General features: G+C 43.7%; 2 protein-coding genes across 3 annotated transcripts; both read right to left on the bottom strand.

Moving 5' to 3' along the window:
- Positions 1-1,236: 1,236 nt before the first annotated feature.
- Positions 1,237-2,441, bottom strand: LOC102945366 (olfactory receptor 6B1-like). The gene is given in 3 exon segments (XM_037915316.1): positions 1,237-1,700; positions 1,703-2,233; positions 2,408-2,441. Coding segments are annotated over 3 exon segments (1,029 nt in total).
- A 10,081-nt stretch (positions 2,442-12,522) lies between these two features.
- On the bottom strand, positions 12,523-14,030 carry LOC102945594 (olfactory receptor 12). 2 transcript variants are annotated; one of them, XM_043526810.1, is made up of 2 exons: positions 14,017-14,030; positions 12,523-13,447 (listed from the first exon to the last, which is right to left on the bottom strand). In XM_043526810.1, exons 1-2 carry the CDS (start codon positions 14,028-14,030, stop codon positions 12,523-12,525), a joined length of 939 nt encoding a protein of 312 aa, XP_043382745.1. The 2 variants fall into 2 exon arrangements, with proteins under 2 accessions (XP_043382745.1, XP_007070666.2); XM_007070604.2 differs by lacking the exon at positions 14,017-14,030 and having other exon boundaries at positions 12,523-13,467.
- Between the last annotated feature and the right edge of the window lie 5,180 nt (positions 14,031-19,210).

The following is a 19,210-nucleotide window of genomic DNA, read 5'->3' as shown; positions in this document are numbered from 1 at the left end:
TAATGACTGAACCACAAAAAGCCAATTTATCGAACAGCAAAAAGGCACTCCGTGGAATACAACAACAGAAAACATGATTAAAGGGGACTAAGTGAAATCCACTTCTTCTCAATACATCCTTAATTGTGAATGTTACATAGACTAGAGGTGTATCAATATGATAAGAAATATGTTTAAAGGTGTAAATGAGTAGGAATAGCACCTGAAGCAGAACAAATGTATTTCGGAGATATTAACCCACATGCTTCAGGGTATAAGGAAATAGGAGTCAGGAACATTTTCCCCCTTTTGCTCTATAGCAGAGATGGAGCTGACACAAAATAACTATTATCCCCAACTGAGATCAGGGTCCTGTTGTGCTAGGCAACATACAGACATATAATGGGAGACAGAGCCTGCCCCAAGGAGCTTACATTCTAAGGGAATTATGTGTACATCTCTCATTGAATTTCAGTGGAATTTGGGCATCAAACATCTTTGAAAATTTCAGCCTAAATAGACAAATCAGCCAAACAGTTGGCAAAAGAGGTATTGTTATTACTGATTCACAGATGGGGAACCAAGGGACAGAGAAACTCACCCATAGTCCAACAGGAATTCCATGGCATGATTGGTAGTTGATCCCAGATCTGTTGTATCCCATGGCTTTTCATCCTGTGACTGCACCTGGTGGCTACAGCACTTGGAATTGTTGTGTTATGCGCTGGATTTTTAAAGATATTTAGGACATTTGGATGACCAATTCCCTTTCCTTTCTGACAGTCCCCAATCTCTTAGTGGCTTTGAAAAATCTCAGTCTATGGCTGGGATTTGAAAGGACCCTAAGGGAGTTATGCCCCTAAGCCCATATTGAAATTCACCAGGAATTATCTACCTACCAAGATATTTATATGGCCCTTATCCCCATAGTATCAGAGGGCTACACAATCAGTTATGGATTTATTCCTCACAACATTCCTGTGCGGTATGGAATTATTATCCCTATTTTATAGATGGAGAGAATCTTCCATACAGTAGATCAAGTTCCAAGGTCACACAGAGAATCAGTGACAGAGCCAGGAACTAAACCCAGGTCTCAGGAATCCAATTCTACTTCTCTATCTGCTAGACCGACTTTCTAATCCTAAAGAGCTGGACTTAGATGCCTTTGGGAATCCCAGATTACATGCTTGGTCCTGCCTCAGCTCAGGGGGCTGGACTTGATGACTTCTTGAGGTCCCCTCCAACCCTACATTGCTATGATTCCATGCCTATCCGATTGGTTAGGGAGCAGTTCCTGTCCAGGATTTTCCTCAGGACCTCTTTCACTTCCTTGTTCCTCAGGTAGTAGATCAGAGGGTTCAGCGCTGGGGTGACTACAGCATAAAAGACAGACACCACCTTGTTGAGGTTGAAATGGTGGATCCTCCTGGGCTGGGTGTACATGAAGACAGTGGCTGAGAAGAAGAAGATGACCACGGTGAGATGGGAGGCGCAGGTGGAGAAGGCTTTCCTCCTGCCTTGGCCAGTGGGGATGTGCAGGATTGTGGTGATGATGCACAGGTAGGAGAGGACAGTGACAGCAAGCGGGAGCAGCAGGATGACCAAGGCCAGGGCAAAGTCCACCATCTCCGCCACCAACATGTCGGTGCAGGCCAGGTTGAGCACTGGGGAGATGTCGCAGAAGAAGTGGTTGATGACTCCGGGACAGCAAAATGTCAGCAAGAGATGAAGTACACTTTGACCAGGGAGATGGAGAAGCCGCCTGCCCAGGAGAGAGCTGCCAGCTGTAGGCAGAGTTGGTGGGTCATGATGGCTGGGTAGTGCAGTGGGTAGCAGATTGCCATGTAGTGGTCGTAGGCCATGACGGCCAGGAGGACGCACTCAGTGCACATGAGGAAGATGAAGAAGTAGAGCTGGGCCATACAGATGGAAAAGGATATGCTCTCCTTCTGAGACCAGAAGCCCACCAGCAACTTGGGCAGGATGACCGAGACATACCAGAGCTCCAGGAAGGACAGGTTCCCCAGGAAGGACAGGTTCCCCAGGAAGTAGTACATGGGCTTGTGGAGCTAGTGGTTCTGCTTCACCACCAGGATGATGACCACGTTCTCTGTGATTGTCAGCACGTAGGTGAGCAAAAAGATCAGGAAGAGCAAGGCCTGGACCTCCAGTTTGGTGGGAAATCCCAGAAGAATGAATTCCCTGAGGCCGGTTTGGTTCTCCAACCTGGCTTGGGTTTCAAATTCTTTATCTGCAGATGTGAAAGGAATGGAAAAAGCAGCTCAGTGAACTTGTGCTTGTGTGCAATGGATCGAGCAAGTGAATCCATCCATTAAGTAATTATAGGGGTCACATCGGTAGAGTAGCTGACCACCTCACAATCATACATGTATTAAGAGGCTACTTCATCATCATGTGCAAGTACTTATGTGGGTGATGATGATGCACACATTTGCCATCATGACCCTCATGTGCTAGGCGGACCTGGGTGGTATTTTTTGTCTGAAAAGTTTTTTCAGCAAAAAGTGCGGATTCTTCAACTCCAAAATATTTTGAAAATTTGTGTCAGTTTTACCAAGTTATTTTGGGTGACAAGACCTAATTTAAAAAAAATCAAATTGTTTTGATACTTTGGTTCAAAATGACTTATGTTTCAAAATTTCCCTGATTTTATTAACAAACAAAACCATTTGAAAATGGTCAAAGCTAAAATGAAACTTTTTTTTGACCCACTTTTTTTTTTGATTTGTTGAAAATTTTGGGAAAAAAAAGTTTTTGGTTCAACGCCAAATGATTTTTTGGAACTGCCAGTGCACTGAAAATCCATTATTCTCACAGCTGAGTGTTTCCCCAGAGAACTTAAAAGACCTTTATAGACATTCTTGAACATACCGTTTGATCAAAACAGAAGGAAATCACCAAAAAATGTTCATTTTTGTTGAAACATTTTGTTTTTTGAGGAAATTTTTGTAAATGAAAAATGTTGAAAGTTGTCAAGTGTTTTGTTTAGGCAGAAACAATTCCATATATTCTAGTCATTTTTTTTCATAAATTCATAGTATTTAAGCCATAAAGGATAATCCAGTCTGACCCTGAGTATAACATGGGACATTACATTGCACTAGTTGTCCCTGGATGCCCACAACTTAAGAACTTAAGAACAGCCATAGCGGGTCAGACCAATGGCTTGTCTAGCCCCATATTCTGTCTCTGACATTGGTCAGTGCCAGTTGCTTCTGACAGTTGAGGTTCAGGGACTTCTGTACCATTTGGTTGTGTCCTTCACCATCTTGGATAATAGCCATTGATGGACCTATTCACCATGAACGTATCTAATTTTTTTTTAACCCAGTTATACTTTTGGCCATCCCCTGGCTATGAGTTCCACAGGTTGGCTGTGCATTGTGTGAAGAAGTACTTCCTTATATTTGTTTTAAACCTGCTGTCTATTTATTTCATTGGATGACTCCTGGTTCTTGTGTTATGTGCAGGGATAAATAACACTTCCTTATTTACTTTCTCCACACCAGTCATGATTTTATAGACTTCTATCATATTCCTCATTAGTTGTCTCTTTTCTAAGTTGGACAGTCCCAGTCTTTTTAATCTCTCCTCATTTGGAAGCCTTTCCATCCCTCTAGCCATTTTTGTTGCCATTCTCTCTACCTTTTTTCCAGTTCTATTTTTTTTTTGAGATGGGGCAACTGGAACTGCAGGCAATACTCAAGGTGTGGGTGTACCATGGATTTATATAGCAGTATTATGAAATTTTCTGTTCCATTATTTATCCTTTTCCTAACGGTTCTTGACATTCACAATGACTCCAAGATCTCTTTCTTGTGAGGTAACAGCTAATTTAGATCCCATCATTTTGTATATATAGAGGGGATTATATTTTCCAATGTGCATTTCTTTTCACTTATCAGCACTGAATTTGTTGCCCAGTCACCTAGTTTTGTAAGATCCCTTTGTAACTGTTCAAAATCAGCTTTGGACTTATCTTGAGTAATTTTGTATTGTCTGCAAACTTTGCCGCCTCACTGTTCACCCCCTTTTCCAGATCATTTATGAAGATGCTGAACAACAGTGCTCTCAGTACAGATCCTTGAGGGACCCTGCAATTTATGTCTCCATTGTTAAAACTGACCATTTTTTCCTACCCTTTGTTTCCCACCTTTTAGCCAGTTACTGATCCATAAGAGGACCTTCCCTCTTATCCCATGACAACTTAACGGTGCTTAAGAGCCTTTGCTGTGGGACCTTGTCAAAGACTTTCTGAAAGTCAAAATACACTATATTCACCGAATCCCCCTGCTTGTTGACCCCCTCAAAGAATTCTAATAGATTAGTGAGGGATGATTTCCCTTTACAAAAGCCATATTGACTCTTTCCCACAATATCCTGTTTATACATATATTGGCTAATTTTGTTCTTAGAGTCAACCAATTTGCCTGGTACTGAAGTCAGGCTTACCAGCCTGTAGCTGCCAGGATCACCTCTGGAGACTTATTTTTTTTAAATATGTTACATTAGCTACCCTGAAGTCATTTGGCACAGAAACTGATTTAAGTGATAGATTACATACCACAGTTAGTATTTCTGCAATTTCATATGTGAGTTACTACAGAACTCTTGAACAAATCTCCCTCACATCCTCTGAAGTGAAGACTGATGTAAAGAATTCATTTAGCTTCACTGCAATGACCTTGTTGTCCTGGAGTGCTCGTTTAGCAACTTGGCCATCCAGTGCCCCCCCTACTGTTTTGCAGATTTCCTACTTCTGATATGCTTAAAAATTGTGCTTAGTTGTGTTTTTTTTTGTCCGTAGCTAATTGCTCTCCAAATTCTTTCTTGACATACTTTATTATACTTTATGCTTTATTTGCTAGAGTTTGTGCTCCTTTCTATTTTCCTATCTAGGATTTTAATTCCAGTTTTTAAAGGATGTCTTTTTGCCTCTAACCACCTTTTTCTCTCTGCTGTTTAGCCATGTGTTGTTTTTCAGTCCTCTTACTGTTTGTTTGATTGGGGATATACAGTTAGTTTTAGCCTCTATTATGCTGTTTTTAAGTAGCTTCCATGAAATTTGCTGACAAATCACCCTTGTGACTGTTTCTTTTATTTTCTGTTTAACTAGCTTCCTCATTTTTGTGTAGTTCCCCTCGTAAAGTTAAATGTTATTGTGGTGGGTTTCTGTGGCATTTTACCTTGTACAATGATTTACATTTCATAGAATATCAGGGCTGGAAGGGACCTCAGGAGATCATGGTCATCAAGTCGAACCGCTTGCTAAAAGCAGGATCAATCCCCAATTTTTGCCCCAGAACTTTAAATGGCCCCCTTAAGCATTGAACTCACAACACTAGGTTTAGCAAGCCAATGCGCAAACCACTGAGCTATCTCTCCCCGGCATTTCATGGTGTTATGGTTGATATTATCAAGCGGTTCAGATGTATTCACTTCCTCGACCAGATCCTCAGTTCAACTTCAGACTCTTGTGGGGTCCAGGACAAGCTGCTCCAAGAAGCAGTCATGAATGGCATCTAGAAACTTTACTCTACATCCCTTCCTAAGGTGACACATACCCAGTCATTATGAGGATAGGACTGGATTAGACTAAAGCATAACTGGTGTTTGCCTAAAGTATATCTTCCAGAAAGGTATCCGTCTTCAGTTGAAGCCATCAAGAGATGGAAAATCTACCACTTCCCTTGGTAGTTTGTTCCAAGTGTAAGGGGACTGTTGTCCCCTTACTAACATTCAGTGGGGGTGTTTTAGTTGCTAAAAAATACTAAAAAGGGGAAAGGGTCGGTGGGAAAACAGGACCCTGAGACTGACAGCCCCCAGGAACAATGGGAAGAGGCCAATGCTCCAGGTCAGCCTGAATGATAGGGCAGGCAGGCTAATCAGGGAGTCAGGAGGCCAGGGAGGTCCTGTCCTCCGTGTGAGCTGGAATTACCTGGATCAGACAGAGTGGGGCCGAGCTAAGGAAAAAGCAGGGGCCCAAGCTCAGCTGGGGAGCAGAGCTGTGCCAGATCCAGAGGGACCAGAAAAGCAGCCCAGAGAGAGAAGACCCAGTCCTAGGAGGAGAGCTGCAGCCCAAAGCCAGAGGCACAGCCAAAGAGAGAGTAGATTTGCCCTGGGAGCAGAGCTGCAGCAACCAGAGCCAGAGGGGCCAGAAAAGCAGCCCATGAAGCAGGTCCGTGCTGGGAGCAGAGTCACAGAAGCAGCCTGCAGAGCAGACCTGTCCTGGAAGCGGAGCTATAGCAACCAGAGGCAGAGGGGCCAAAGAAGCAGCCCAGGGAGCTGGAGGCAGAGCAGCAGCAGCAGTGCTGAGACCGAGTGGTGGAGCTGGGGCTGGAGCAGTCTGGACGGCTGGGTGTGGTGAGCAGCTGCGAAGAGCGACGGGGGACCCTGGGCAGTGGGCCCAGCACAGGGGGACGCCTCAGCCAAGGGGCTCTGCAGGCCAGGCTTGGATCGTAAACCTGACAGGGCAGGGGCGACACTGGGAAGAAGGGTCCTACCAGTTAGAGCCTGAGAGCGTGTGGCCACCACCAGAATCATAGAATCATAGAATATCAGGGTTGGAAGGGACCTCAGGAGGTCATCTAGTCCAACCTCCTGCTCAAAGCAGGACCGATCCCCAATTAAATCATCCCAACCAGGGCTTTGTCAAGCCTGACCTTAAAAACTTCAAAGGAAGGAGATTCCACCACCTCCCTAGGTAACCGATTCCAGTGCTTCACCACCCTCCTAGTGAAAAAGTTTTTCCTAATATCCAACCTAAACCTCCCCCACTGCAACTTAGAATCATAGAATCATAGAATATCAGGGTTGGAAGGGACCTCAGGAGGTCATCTAGTCCAACCTCCTGCTCAAAGCAGGACCGATCCCCAATAACTTGAGACCATTACTCCTTGTTCTGTCATCTGCTACCACTGAGAACAGTCTAGAGCCATCCTCTTTGGAACCCCCTTTCAGGTAGTTGAAAGCAGCTATCAAATCCCCCCTCATTCTTCTCTTCCGTAGACTAAACATCCCCAGTTCCCTCAGCCTCTCCTCATAAGTCATGTGTTCCAGTCCCCTCATCATTTTTGTTGCCCTCCGCTGGACTCTTTCCAATTTTTCCACATTCTTCTTGTAGTGTGGGGCCCAAAACTGGACACAGTACTCCAGATGAGGCCTCACCAGTGTTGAATAGAGGAGGACGATCACATCCCTCGATCTGCTGGCAATGCCCCTACTTATACATCCCAAAATGCCATTGGCCTTCTTGGCAACAAGGGCACACTGTTGACTCATATCCAGCTTCTCGTCCACTGTAACCCCTAGGTCCTTTTCTGCAGAACTGCTGCCGAGCCATTTGGTCCCTAGTCTGTACCGGTGCAGAGCAAGTGTCCAACCCACAGCATCCCTGCAGCACAGCCAGGGTCTGAGAAGAAGGCCTGGGACTTACAAGGGACAGATTGTGAACTGCCCTGACATTCCAGAGACACTGTTTGTGATGTTCCCTGCCACAGAGCAGGTTGATGTGTTTCCTTTAACCTTTCCCATTTTCCCTTATTCTTTTTAAAATTAATTGTTGATTAAATAACTTGCATTTGCTTCAAATCTGTATGTAATGATCAGTGGGTCAGAGAAGTGCCCAGTACAGAGAGAGTACCCCGGCGTGGGGACACCCTAGCCCCTGTCCTAAGTGACCACAGCAGGGTTGGGGGTCGAGCCCCCCTGGAATCCTGGTCCCAGTCTTGTTGGGGTTACGAGGACTCTGCCAGACAGGAGAGTGGAAGGGGAGTCCTCAAGGGAAGGGAGGCCACTGGGTAAAGGAAGTGGGAGCGAGGACTCAGATTCTTTCGCTAGCCCACTTCACTGGAGTAGTGCAGAAGCCAGGAAAGTTCCCCACAATAGCGGGACTATTCCCCCACTTACACAATGTTAAATCATCCTCACTGTTAAAAGTGTGTGTCTTTTTTCTAATTTGAATTTGTCTCGCTTCACTTTTGCACTGGAAAAAAAAAAGGTAGGGAAAAGATTTTTTTAAAAAGGGTGAGAAATAGTGGTTGTTGAGGGAAACACTCTCTCATCTTTCTGCTCTTTCCCCCACATCTTTTCCTTTGGCCAAAAAGGAAAAGAGTGAAAGATATTGTATTCTTTTTTCCCACCAAAAAAAAAAAAAGTAAAAGAAAATTTTAGTGAAACATTTTCTGTTTTCTTTCATGAAATATACTTATCTTTTTTTTTCAAAAGGCTGTGTTCTTTAATAGAGCAGCCCCAGGTGTAATGACATCAAATGATTGGAAGCATGCTAGATTAACCTTAACTGGAAATGGGGAGCAGGGTTTTTTTAACAATGAGAGTAAGTAACCACTGGTTATGGGTGCCAGTAGAAAAACATAGACAGGTATTTAGTACTATTAGAAATATTAATCTTTTTTAAAACCATTAAAAGCGGGACTGGGGGATGATGTTACAAAGCTTGACTCAGGGGAGCAATCTTTATTCACAGTACTCAACCTACTGAAGGCAATTTTTTTTTTTCACATGATAGTAAATTCTGTAGAAAGTGATAGCTAGCTAGCTAGATAATATGAAGGCTTGGTAAACTTTGAACTCACCTTTCAATTCTACAAAAAGTGCTGCAGTATCAGTGTGGACGGTGAGAAGGTGCAGATAGGTGGGACAGTTTTCAAAAGTCTTCAGCTTTCAAGAAGTCAGTCTAGCAGCTTAAACCAGATCTATCATCAAGACATTCCTGTCTACTTTATAATTAGATTTTCCCAAATTCTAGTGACCATGGCACCTAGGCATTGCACAGGAGTTATAAAAACAGTCAAACTGGCTGGAAGGTCAGTCAATAGTCCATTTCAAGTGTGGAGATTAGTCATGTTTCTCAACCTTCGCACACACCCGGAACAGATTTTCTGATCTTCTGGTGATGTTGTGAGTCCTCCAGTGAGACCTGAGGTTGGCAAGGGAGGACTTTTTCAGAGTGACTGCAGAAGGATGTTCCAAATTCTTGCTCTTGCAGTTGAGAATTTCTTCCCCTAGGTCCCTGGGTGTATGCCTAGGCTATATTACTAACTATTTCAGTGTTACTCAGGTCACTTAAAATGGGAGGAATCCTGCAAACACACCCACTGCAAACAGAACTAATGATGCTTCCATTCTTCTTATACTCGGTTCTTCTATCCTAGAGTACACCTGGGCCTTCAAACCCTTGCAAATATCAGGGAACGTGTCCATGCTCAAAATATAATTCCACTAGTCCCTGGGAAAGTTTACCCTTCAGAAGACATGCTGTTGTGGGTTTCTGAGCATGGGTGTTCCTTCAGCGCATACTTGCCTGGAACTGGTCCTCCATCAAAAGTTCCTGAGAAGAAGCAAAAAGCCTGGTGTTAATCTCCATTGTGTTATCTTTAAAGCATGCTGGGTATTTTCCCCAGGTGTTAATTAATGGGTCTAAACTGTTTAGGTGGGAGAGGAATTTCAGAAGGAGCCTTACACAGGACAATTGTCCTGAAGAGAACTTATTAAAGATAAATAAGAGCAGGACACCTATTTCTGAACCAGAAGTGGTAAGCTTGCTTCAAGAATGGCTAAGTAGAATTGTCTAGACCGTGTTATGCAGGAGGTCAAGATTAGATGAAATAATGGTAGAACTGGTTGGAAATTTTCCATGTAAACTTTTTTTCTTTTTTTTTTGTTGGAAAACTGGGTTTTCAACAACATGAAACATTTTGCAGAAGTGTCTGTTTTCCTCAAAAAATATTTTTTAATGTCAGAAAATTGAAAACAGAATTTCTTTGGTCATTTTGGGGTATCTGATACTTTGATTAAAAGTCAAGAATTACAAACATGAAAAAAAATCCTTTTCATTGAAATGTTCCATTGAAAAATATATAGCCCCCTTTCCTAACAAGCATTACATAATGGTCCCTCCTGGCCTTAGAATCTGAGAATGGCTATGTGGGGGAAACAGGAATTGCGATAAGATAGTTCAGACATTGTGTTGAATTTGATGAATTGCTCCGTAATGATGGATACGATGCTGCTGCCTAGGACGAGCAGCAGAACCTCACTGACGTACTTTACGGTGACTCAGTGACCAGGGCTTTCCTATCTGTGCTGGAGTGGTAGATGGGGCCTATATCCTCAATCTGTGCCACCCATACACTCACCTTGCCTCTGGGTGCATAAACCAAGAGAACTGCTTTGCACTGCTCTGGCAGGCTGGTGATTTACTGACACTAATCTTGGCTGTCGGGATGCTCAGATTTTAAAAAGTACAGAATTTTTCAATAGGCTTGTGTCCTCAGGCAAGTTGCTTCTCTACATGTCTCTGTGTCATCTTCAGCCTCTCATTTATTCAGATAGGGGCAGGGACAGTCTTCTACCCTGTCCTTTGACTTCCAATGAGCATATTGGAACCCCAAACTCAGGGAAGGCTTGTAGGTACTACTCTTAACACTAATAATAGTAGATGCTGAGACAAATGTGAGGATTTTGGTAATAATTTCATCATTCCTATGCACACTTCTGTTTCCCTCTGTGCTCTGTACCACTATGCACTTAGGTCTGGTCTATAGTACTGACCTATATCGGCACAACTATGTCTCTCAGGGGTGTGAAAAACCCAGTTACACCAACCTAATACCCCATGTAGACAGTGCTATGTTGATAGGAGAGCTTCTCCCGCCAACATAGCTACCGCCTCTCAGGGAGGTGGATTAACTACGCTCCTTCCCGTCACCATAGAGCATCTTCATTAAAGTGCTACAGTAGCACAGCTGCATCAGTGCATCATCTGAAGTGTAGATGTGCCCTAAGTCTAAAGGGAAGGGATAAGGAGGAATGGAGGAAGGGATAGCTCAGTGGTTTGAGCATTAGCCTGCTAAACCCAGGGTTGTGAGTTCAATTCTTGAGGGGGCCATTTAGGGATTTGGGGCAAAAATTGGGGATTGGTCCTGCTTTGAGCAGGGGGTTGGACTAGATGACCTCCTGAGGTCCCTTCCAACCCTGATATTCTATGATTCTATGAGATGATGGACTCACAAAGCTGCCTAGTTGGAGACCCAGAGTCACTGACATATTGAATAAAGCCTACTTATGTAAATGACGGTTGTGAAAGAGGTAATGGAAACACCTACCACAGCAAGGGCCCTGAGCTGGGGAACAGTGTCTGACGATGGCTGTGATAAGAGCTGGGCTCACAAAGATTCAGGAGCTGTCACCTAGGACTGACAGACAAAGAGACAGGGGCAGAGACAAGACAGATTCTCCAGCAGCTTGGTCTGGGGGGAGCCCTGGCGTTGACCTGTCTGAATTCTGAACCACCAAGGGACTGTTTAAGAGCAGATCTATGACAGAAGCACTGGGACAGGCCCAACTGAATGGTTATTTGGCCTATTAATGTCCTAGGATTCCCACCAAATAAACAACTGTAGAAGGAGCAAGATGTCTGTTAGATGCTGTGGCTGATCTCCCATTCAACTGTTATCACACCTCTTCTTTGGCAGGCGCAATTGCTTTTGACTTGAGTGAGAAGAAATGGTGTTCAGAACCACTGAGGACAAGAACAGTAGTTCACACTTGTACTATGCCTCCTGTGTCTGAAACACCCACGTATGTAGCTGTGAAAATAACCGACTTTTCTAGTCACTAGTTGAATTGAAAATCTGAAAGAAAGTATTTTAGATGATGATGATGATTCAGTGAACCAAACAAGTTGAAAAAAATTATTTTGGGTTGAATAAAAAGTTTAGCCAGATTCCCCAAACACAATATTTTCCTTTCCTCATTTTGGAGTTTTTAACCATTCTTAAGAAAATAAAACTGCAATAAAATTCTAAATGAAAAAGTATTTTTTAATCAAACAATTAAAATGTTTCTTTTTTAAATGTTGAAAGGAAACGTTTTGATTTAAAAACAAATCTGTTTTTTTTTTCTTTCCAACTGACAAAAATTTGGAAAACTCAACTCAAATTTGCCAACGGTTTTGGTCAACCTAAATCTGAATTTTTCATCCATAAAACATTTTGTCACTGACAGCAACACTGAGTGCTTCGGAAAATCGTAATTTACCTCCTTTGGTCAATTAGTCAGGGGGCCAGCCAGTAAACTGTGATATAACCACACACACACACACATTAAGACAAGGTATTATTCTTGAGTTCCAGTGTTTGGATCATCATTAATAGAGCAGTTGTGAGATTCCAACACCAATCTCAAACACTCCCCAAGGTTCAGAGATGTTTGAATCCATATTTGCAGATCAGATGCATTACTAAGTTACATGAATAGATAACAATGTGAAAAAATGTAACATAGATACACAGAGGGTTGTTTGATTTATTTTTAAATCACTCTTATAATGGCATACTCCAGTGCTGGGAGTGGCATACAAATTTAGAGTGAGAGACGATTACAAATGGGAACTGCTAGTTTAGATAGATAGATTAGATAGATAGAAATTACGACTGTTACTGTACTGGTTTTACCATAACCCAAAGGATTATCTAGTTCAATGTTCATAGAGAAGGTTCATTTTAGAAATACTGAGCTGATGGTTCTTCCCAAAGCTTCTTTCACATCCTTGTTCCTCAGGCTGTAGATGAGGGGATTCAACATAGGGATGACCAGGGTATAAAACACAGACACCACTTTGCTCTGAGCTGGAGATGCTAGTGAACTGGGCTGGGTGTACATGAAGGTAAGAGTCCCATAAAATAAACTCACGGACATCATGTGGGAGGTGCAGGTGGAGAAGGCTCTGCGTCTGCCCTCAGCAGAGCGAATCCTGAGGATGGCGGAGATGATGTAGGCATAGGAGACGAAAATGACAATGGAAGTGCTTACGATGATGAGGCTGGATAAAGTGAACAGCACCAGTTCATTGATGTCTGTGTTGGTGCATGAGAGGCCTAGCAGGGGTGGAACGTCACAGAAGAAGTGATCTATCTCATTGGACCCACAGAAATACAGTGTAAAGGTGAAGACTGTTTGCACCATGGAGTTTACACCGCCGCAAACATAGGAACCCACCAGCAGCTGAACGCAAACCTGCTTGGACATGGCGATGGGATACAGGAGCGGGTTGCAGATGGCGGTGTATCGATCATATGCCATGGCTGCCAGGATGAATGTCTCAGTGGTGACAAAGACAGCGACTAAGAAGAATTGGGTGGCACATCCGTTGAAGGAAATGGTTTTGCTGCCTGCTAGGAAGCTCGCCATGGCTTTGGGGGCGATGGTGGAGGAGTAGCAAAGGTCTAAGAGCGAGAGGTTCATGAGGAAGAAGTACATTGGGGTGTGCAGGCGAGAGTGGGCTTTAATAAGGAAGACCATGATGGTGTTCCCCAGCACAGTTGTCATGTAAATTGCCAGAAACACCACAAAGGGGCCCACCTTGAGCCCCAGACCACTTCCAAACCCCAGCAGGATGAATTCCGTCAGTGCTGTGTGGTTTCTCTCTTTCACTGTCTCCATTTTCTTGGGAAAAGGAATGAGATAAGCATTAAAAAAAGAAGCAAAGGGCTAAGGAGAATACCACAGGTTACAGGCCCCATTTGTAGCTCTCTCCCATTGAAAATGAAGGCAAGTCTCCCCTTGGTTTTCATAAAAGTGGACTGAACCCTTAGAAATGTCATTAAATTTCTTCTTAATAAATCTCCAGAAGTTCTGTTAGAAATTTTGACTTTTCTACCACAGAGCACCAATTTATTAACTTTCCCATATAACAGTTATTTACAAGAGGGAAATTTGCCCCTAGAAGACAGGATTCTGATATTCTTATTATGATATTACACACTGAGATCCATGGGACTCCCCTTGGAGTGAAGGAGTACTCAATATGAGGTGTGTGGTGAAATGTGGCCCGCAGTGCACACAGTCCTTTATTTTAAGGCTAGAAGACAGCAAGATGAGCATTTAGTATGCAGCAAACCCAATAGTTTGTGACTGAAGTAGAGCATAACTCTGTCTCTGTCAAAGTTAGGAAATGCCAGGATTAAAGTTGCCCGTGCAACTTTCATTCACCTCCCTGTAGGCATACATTATGATTAGACTTGGACAGGTTGGATCTTTAGAGGTACTTGACAGCAAACACACACATTGATGAAAAAACATTTCCATCAGTAACCACTGAAATTTACAGACAGGCAGTCAAAAAAACGCTACTTGAGAACCTACTGGAGTTTGATATAAGGATATTTATTTTGTACACGTTGACATGTGAGGGTCACAATTTGTGTTTTATTGGTTATAAAGCTTTAACTTTTTATATCTCAATGTGTACAGTCATTAAATAATTAGCATCTAACCCCCTTTGTTTGACCCCCTCACATAATTTCCCATAACTGTGAAAATTTCAATTGATAAAAATTGAAAAAAGGCTTAAAAATAAACATTGATATTTTTTGTTGAAATATTATTAAAACATTGATTTATTCCAAGGCTAATTATGATAGAGTCTTTAATTACCTGATCACATATTATTGTTTCCACAGTACCCCTGCCTCATCCAGTGCACAGGATGGATGGGGCTCACCTACTGAACAGCTATTCAATATATTTTTTGTGTCTTCGTTGTTCAATGGATGACCCCAAGACTTACTTACTTCATGCTATTCAAACCCTGCTCTGGAGAAAGAATGATTAATTTCCCCAGGGGCTTTCCCATAGTGCCCATCACTATACTATCTGAGCTCTTCGCAAACAAGAGTGAATTTGTTTTCACAGCACTGGAGATGAGAGATTTTTAATCCGCCCCCAAACTTTCCCTTTCCCAGTCCTGGCTCTTCCTCAAGCCTGACTCCTTGTATCATTCTGTTTTCCACGCCGAGCTAGTCCAAGTCCCCTCTCCTCAGGCTTCTCATACCAGTCACAGTCTCCTTCCACATCCAGTTTCACTCATCACTTTGTCTAAGTTCCTCTTTCCCACAAGCTCCCAGACCCAATCTCCCTCTCCAGGCTCCTCATCCAATCTTGCTATCTTCCCCCATCCCCATCTCAGTTCTTTCTCCTAGTCTCTTTGCCCAGCCAGTGCCGGTTCTGCCATTTCACACTAGAGCCTCATTGGATTTGTCTACTATGCCTCCTCACCTCTTCCATGCTTTTCTACTAGTTCTCAGCCCCTGCTCAGCCAGCCCCAGTATCCCCCCCACACCTTCTGATTTTAGTCTCCCCCTCACCTACTTGCTATCAACACTCGCTCCCCCCTCCTTCATGTTCCTTCCTGGCCTCCAGTCTCCTACCCCCTGTAGTCTCCCTCCCAGCTCCCAGCACTAGTTTTATTGCCCAGTTAGCCCCAGTTTACCTCCCAGCTCCCAGTTTCCATGTTGTGTCTCCCCTCCATGCCAGCTTCCAGCTTTTCTCCCATCACCTTAGTAAAAAACAAAAACAAAAAAAAACCTTGACTTAATCTGGAGACCTTTCTTTCTTATTTTCACCCAGAGCCTAACACATTGTGACCCTGGTCCTTGATTCTGGTGCTACTGTAACAATTATAATAGTAAAGACCAGTCATAATTTTTTTTCAGCACAATAGTGGACTTTCACTTAAATGAAAGTATTCACATAAAATGTCTGCTTTCCTCAAAACAATTCCATTTTTTATTGGAAAATCATTCTCCCTCCCTCAGTGTGTAATTAAGTTTTCTACTGAACATTTTCAGTTTTTCAGTGAAAACTGAAAACTTTAGGTAGGGGAAAAAAATTCAGAGCAGTTCTTATGATAACAAACACAAACAAAAATTAGGTTTAGTGACACTTCAGGTTGCATCAGGCACTCTCCACCAACCAAAATCTAAAAGCATTGAAACCAGAATTAAAAGAAAAGTTTTCTGTATTCCTTGCCACCATCATATTATAGGCAGCACTGCTGATAATTCACTATGAAATTCCATAAGGCTTTCAGATTGATCTCCAACAGAAGCCTGAAATCAATACATACCACAGTCTCATTCGACTTGCAAAACCTTAATAGCAACCTCATGCTCTCTTCTGTCAATGGATCACCATATCTGCCTGTCACACAGCTTAAGTACTTGCCATATTCATCTGCTTTAATGTTCCTAAGAGCTGGAATTTGAAAATGTCACTCCAGACCAAAGGGCCAAGACAATTGCAGCTGTTAGGGTTCTATCAACAGCCAGAAAAGTCACTTTTACCCCCGGCAATATCTCCTCCTCACTGATCTCTCAACAATGAGCACTAACTTCACTGATGAGTCTTTCTGCTTTGTTCCAGAACCCGCTGGGACATGGTCCCTAGGTGCTTCAAACGGTTCAAAACTTCAAGCAAGATATTTGTTTTAATGTTGCTTTGTTTTGGGATTGCAGTAATTTCCCAGATTGAAATATTGGGCTCACATGAACTGAGTGTGTTTTTAGTCTTCTTTCTATAAAGACACTGGCTACCCTCCTCAAAAGAACACACTCAGTGAAGCCAACTGTGTGACTAGTTCCACAATGCTTACTCTCATTGAGTAGCGCTTACTGATGCAACTAGTTCCACTGAGTAAGGGGTGTGGAATTGGACCAATCTGAATAACAATTCTTTCTTTCTTCTTCGTTTTTTTTTTTTATTTCAGGATTTCCCATGGAATGGGAATTTGAGTTCTAAGCCAGCTCTACCACAGACAAAACTAATTCAACAGAGAGCATTCATATCTGGTCAATTGTGCAGGTCCATTGTGTCCACACAACATCAGGTTTTATCGGGAAAAGATGTGTGTACTCTGGGTAGGAATTCCAGTGTCCCCTATTGGCACCTCCTAGCATGTTACCTTGTTGAACATTTTCACAGTGCATTGTGCCTCTCCCTTATACCTCTAGGAATCTAGGGTGGGAAACTAGGGTGAAATGTTGACAATTCCCTCCATTCCATCCAATAGCCTGCGGCTCTTATGTATGAATTGTCCACTGCAAAGATGCATGCAGTGCGAGAAACACAACACTCTTCTCCATTGTATGTACAAAACAAACAATTATGTTTTATTTGCAAGGCCCTTGTGCTTAGGTAGAGTCACCTGAGGATGAGTGAACAGACAGTCGTGAGGATACACCTGTACAGCTTCCCAAGACCAGGTACACATGTAAGAGAGGTGGTTTGGGGCCCATCCAATGAGCATCAAGTGCAGGGACTGGGTTGTGATGCAAACCTGGGATGACCAGCAGTGGCTCCAGGACTTTCAGATGGAAAAAGCCACATGCCTGGAGTTGAGGGTCAAGCTCATTCAAACCCTGAAGTGCACAGACATTGAGATAAGCACTGTCCAGACCTAGGAGAATGGAATGCATGTTGCCATGTGAAATCGTGCAACCTCATATTTCTACAAGTCAGTGGGGAATCAATTTGATGCCGGAAAATCAGTTTTGGGGTATGTCAAGGTTCCTTCCCCACTCTGAACTCTAGGGTACAGATGTGGGGACCTGCATGAAAACCTCCTAAATTTACTTTTACCAGCTTACGTTAAAACTTCCCCAAGGAACAAACTATTTTACCCTTTGCCCTTGGACTTTCGCTGCCACCACCAAACGTCTAATTGGTATTATTATTATTATTAGGAAAGAGTCCGTTTGGAAATGTCTTTCCCCCCCCCCCCAAATCCTCCCAAGCGTTACCACCCCCTTTCTGGGGAAGGTTTGATAAAAATCCTCACCAATTTGCATAGGTGACCACAGACTCAAACCCTTGGATCTTAAGAACAATGAAAAAGCATTCAGTTTCTTAAAAGAAGAATTTTAATAGAAGAAAAAGTAAAAAGAATCACCTCTGTAAAATCAGGATGGTAAATACCTTACAGGGTAATCAGATTCAAAACATAAAGAGAATCCCTCAGGATAGGCTTCTAGGGGCACAAAGCTCTAAAGATATAGAGCAGGTTGCACAGAGGAGCCAAGAGGCCAGTGAAGAAGCTTGGCAACATGTGACCTCCAGAAGAGGTAAGCGGAATGTCCGGGTTCCAGTAACACAGACACAGGTAACTAACCGCTTTTATGTTCTCTCCACAGGTACCATTGCGGAGAGTGGACCAGATGATATGTCTGGGGGGAGAAAGCAGAAGGAGACTCCGCTGGTTGGAAGGCATGAGATGCGATGTCCTGAGGTTGGGAGTTCCACGACCACCACTCCCAAGAGGAGAAGGCGGGTGGTGGTGGTCGGGGACTCTCTCCTCCGGGGGACTGAGTCATCTATCTGCCGCCCTGACCGGGAAAACCGAGAAGTCTGCTGCTTGCCAGGGGCTAAGATTCGCGATGTGACGGAGAGACTGCCGAGACTCATCAAGCCCTCGGATCGCTACCCCTTCCTGCTTCTCCACGTGGGCACCAATGATACTGCCAAGAATGACCTTGAGCGGATCACTGCGGACTACGTGGCTCTGGGAAGAAGGATAAAGGAGTTGGAGGCGCAAGTGGTGTTCTCGTCCATCCTCCCCGTGGAAGGAAAAGGCCTGGGTAGGGACCGTCGAATCGTGGAGGTCAACGAATGGCTACGCAGGTGGTGTCGGAGAGAAGGCTTTGGATTCTTTGACCATGGGATGGTGTTCCATGAAGGAGGAGTGCTGGGCAGAGACGGGCTCCATCTTACGAAGAGAGGGAAGAGCATCTTTGCCAGCAGGCTGGCTAACCTAGTGAGGAGGGCTTTAAACTAGGTTCACCGGGGGAAGGAGACCAAAGCCCTGAGGTAAGTGGGAAAGCGGGATACCGGGAGGAAGCACAGGCAGGAATGTCTGTGAGGGGAGGGCTCCTGCCTCATACTGGGAATGAGGGGCGATCAACAGGTAATCTCAAGTGCTTATATACAAATGCACAAAGCCTTGGAAACAAGCAGGGAGAACTGGAGGTCCTGGTGATGTCAAGGAACTATGACGTGATTGGAATAACAGAGACTTGGTGGGATAACTCACATGACTGGAGTACAGTCATGGATGGTTATAAACTGTTCAGGAAGGACAGGCAGGGCAGAAAAGGTGGGGGAGTAGCACTGTATGTAAGGGAGCAGTATGACTGCTCAGAGCTCCGGTACGAAACTGTGGAAAAACCTGAGTGTCTCTGGATTAAGTTTAGAAGTGTGTGTAACAAGAGTGATGTAGTGGTGGGAGTCTGCTATAGACCACCGGACCAGGGGGATGACGTGGATGAGGCTTTCTTCCGGCAACTCACGGAAGCTACTAGATCGCATGCCCTGATTCTCATGGGTGACTTTAATTTTCCTGATATCTGCTGGG

This window comes from Chelonia mydas, chromosome 13 (genome assembly GCF_015237465.2).
Source record: "Chelonia mydas isolate rCheMyd1 chromosome 13, rCheMyd1.pri.v2, whole genome shotgun sequence".
In the NCBI taxonomy this organism is placed as follows: Eukaryota; Metazoa; Chordata; order Testudines; family Cheloniidae; genus Chelonia; species Chelonia mydas.
The sequence above is the reverse complement of the archived record's forward strand: the minus strand, read 5'-3'. Positions and strand labels throughout refer to the sequence as shown.

Excerpts from the sequence above, each read along its gene's own strand:
- LOC102945594 (XM_007070604.2), bottom strand. The coding sequence starts at position 13,467 with ATGGAGACAGTGAAAGAGAGAAACCACACAGCACTGACGGAATTCATC.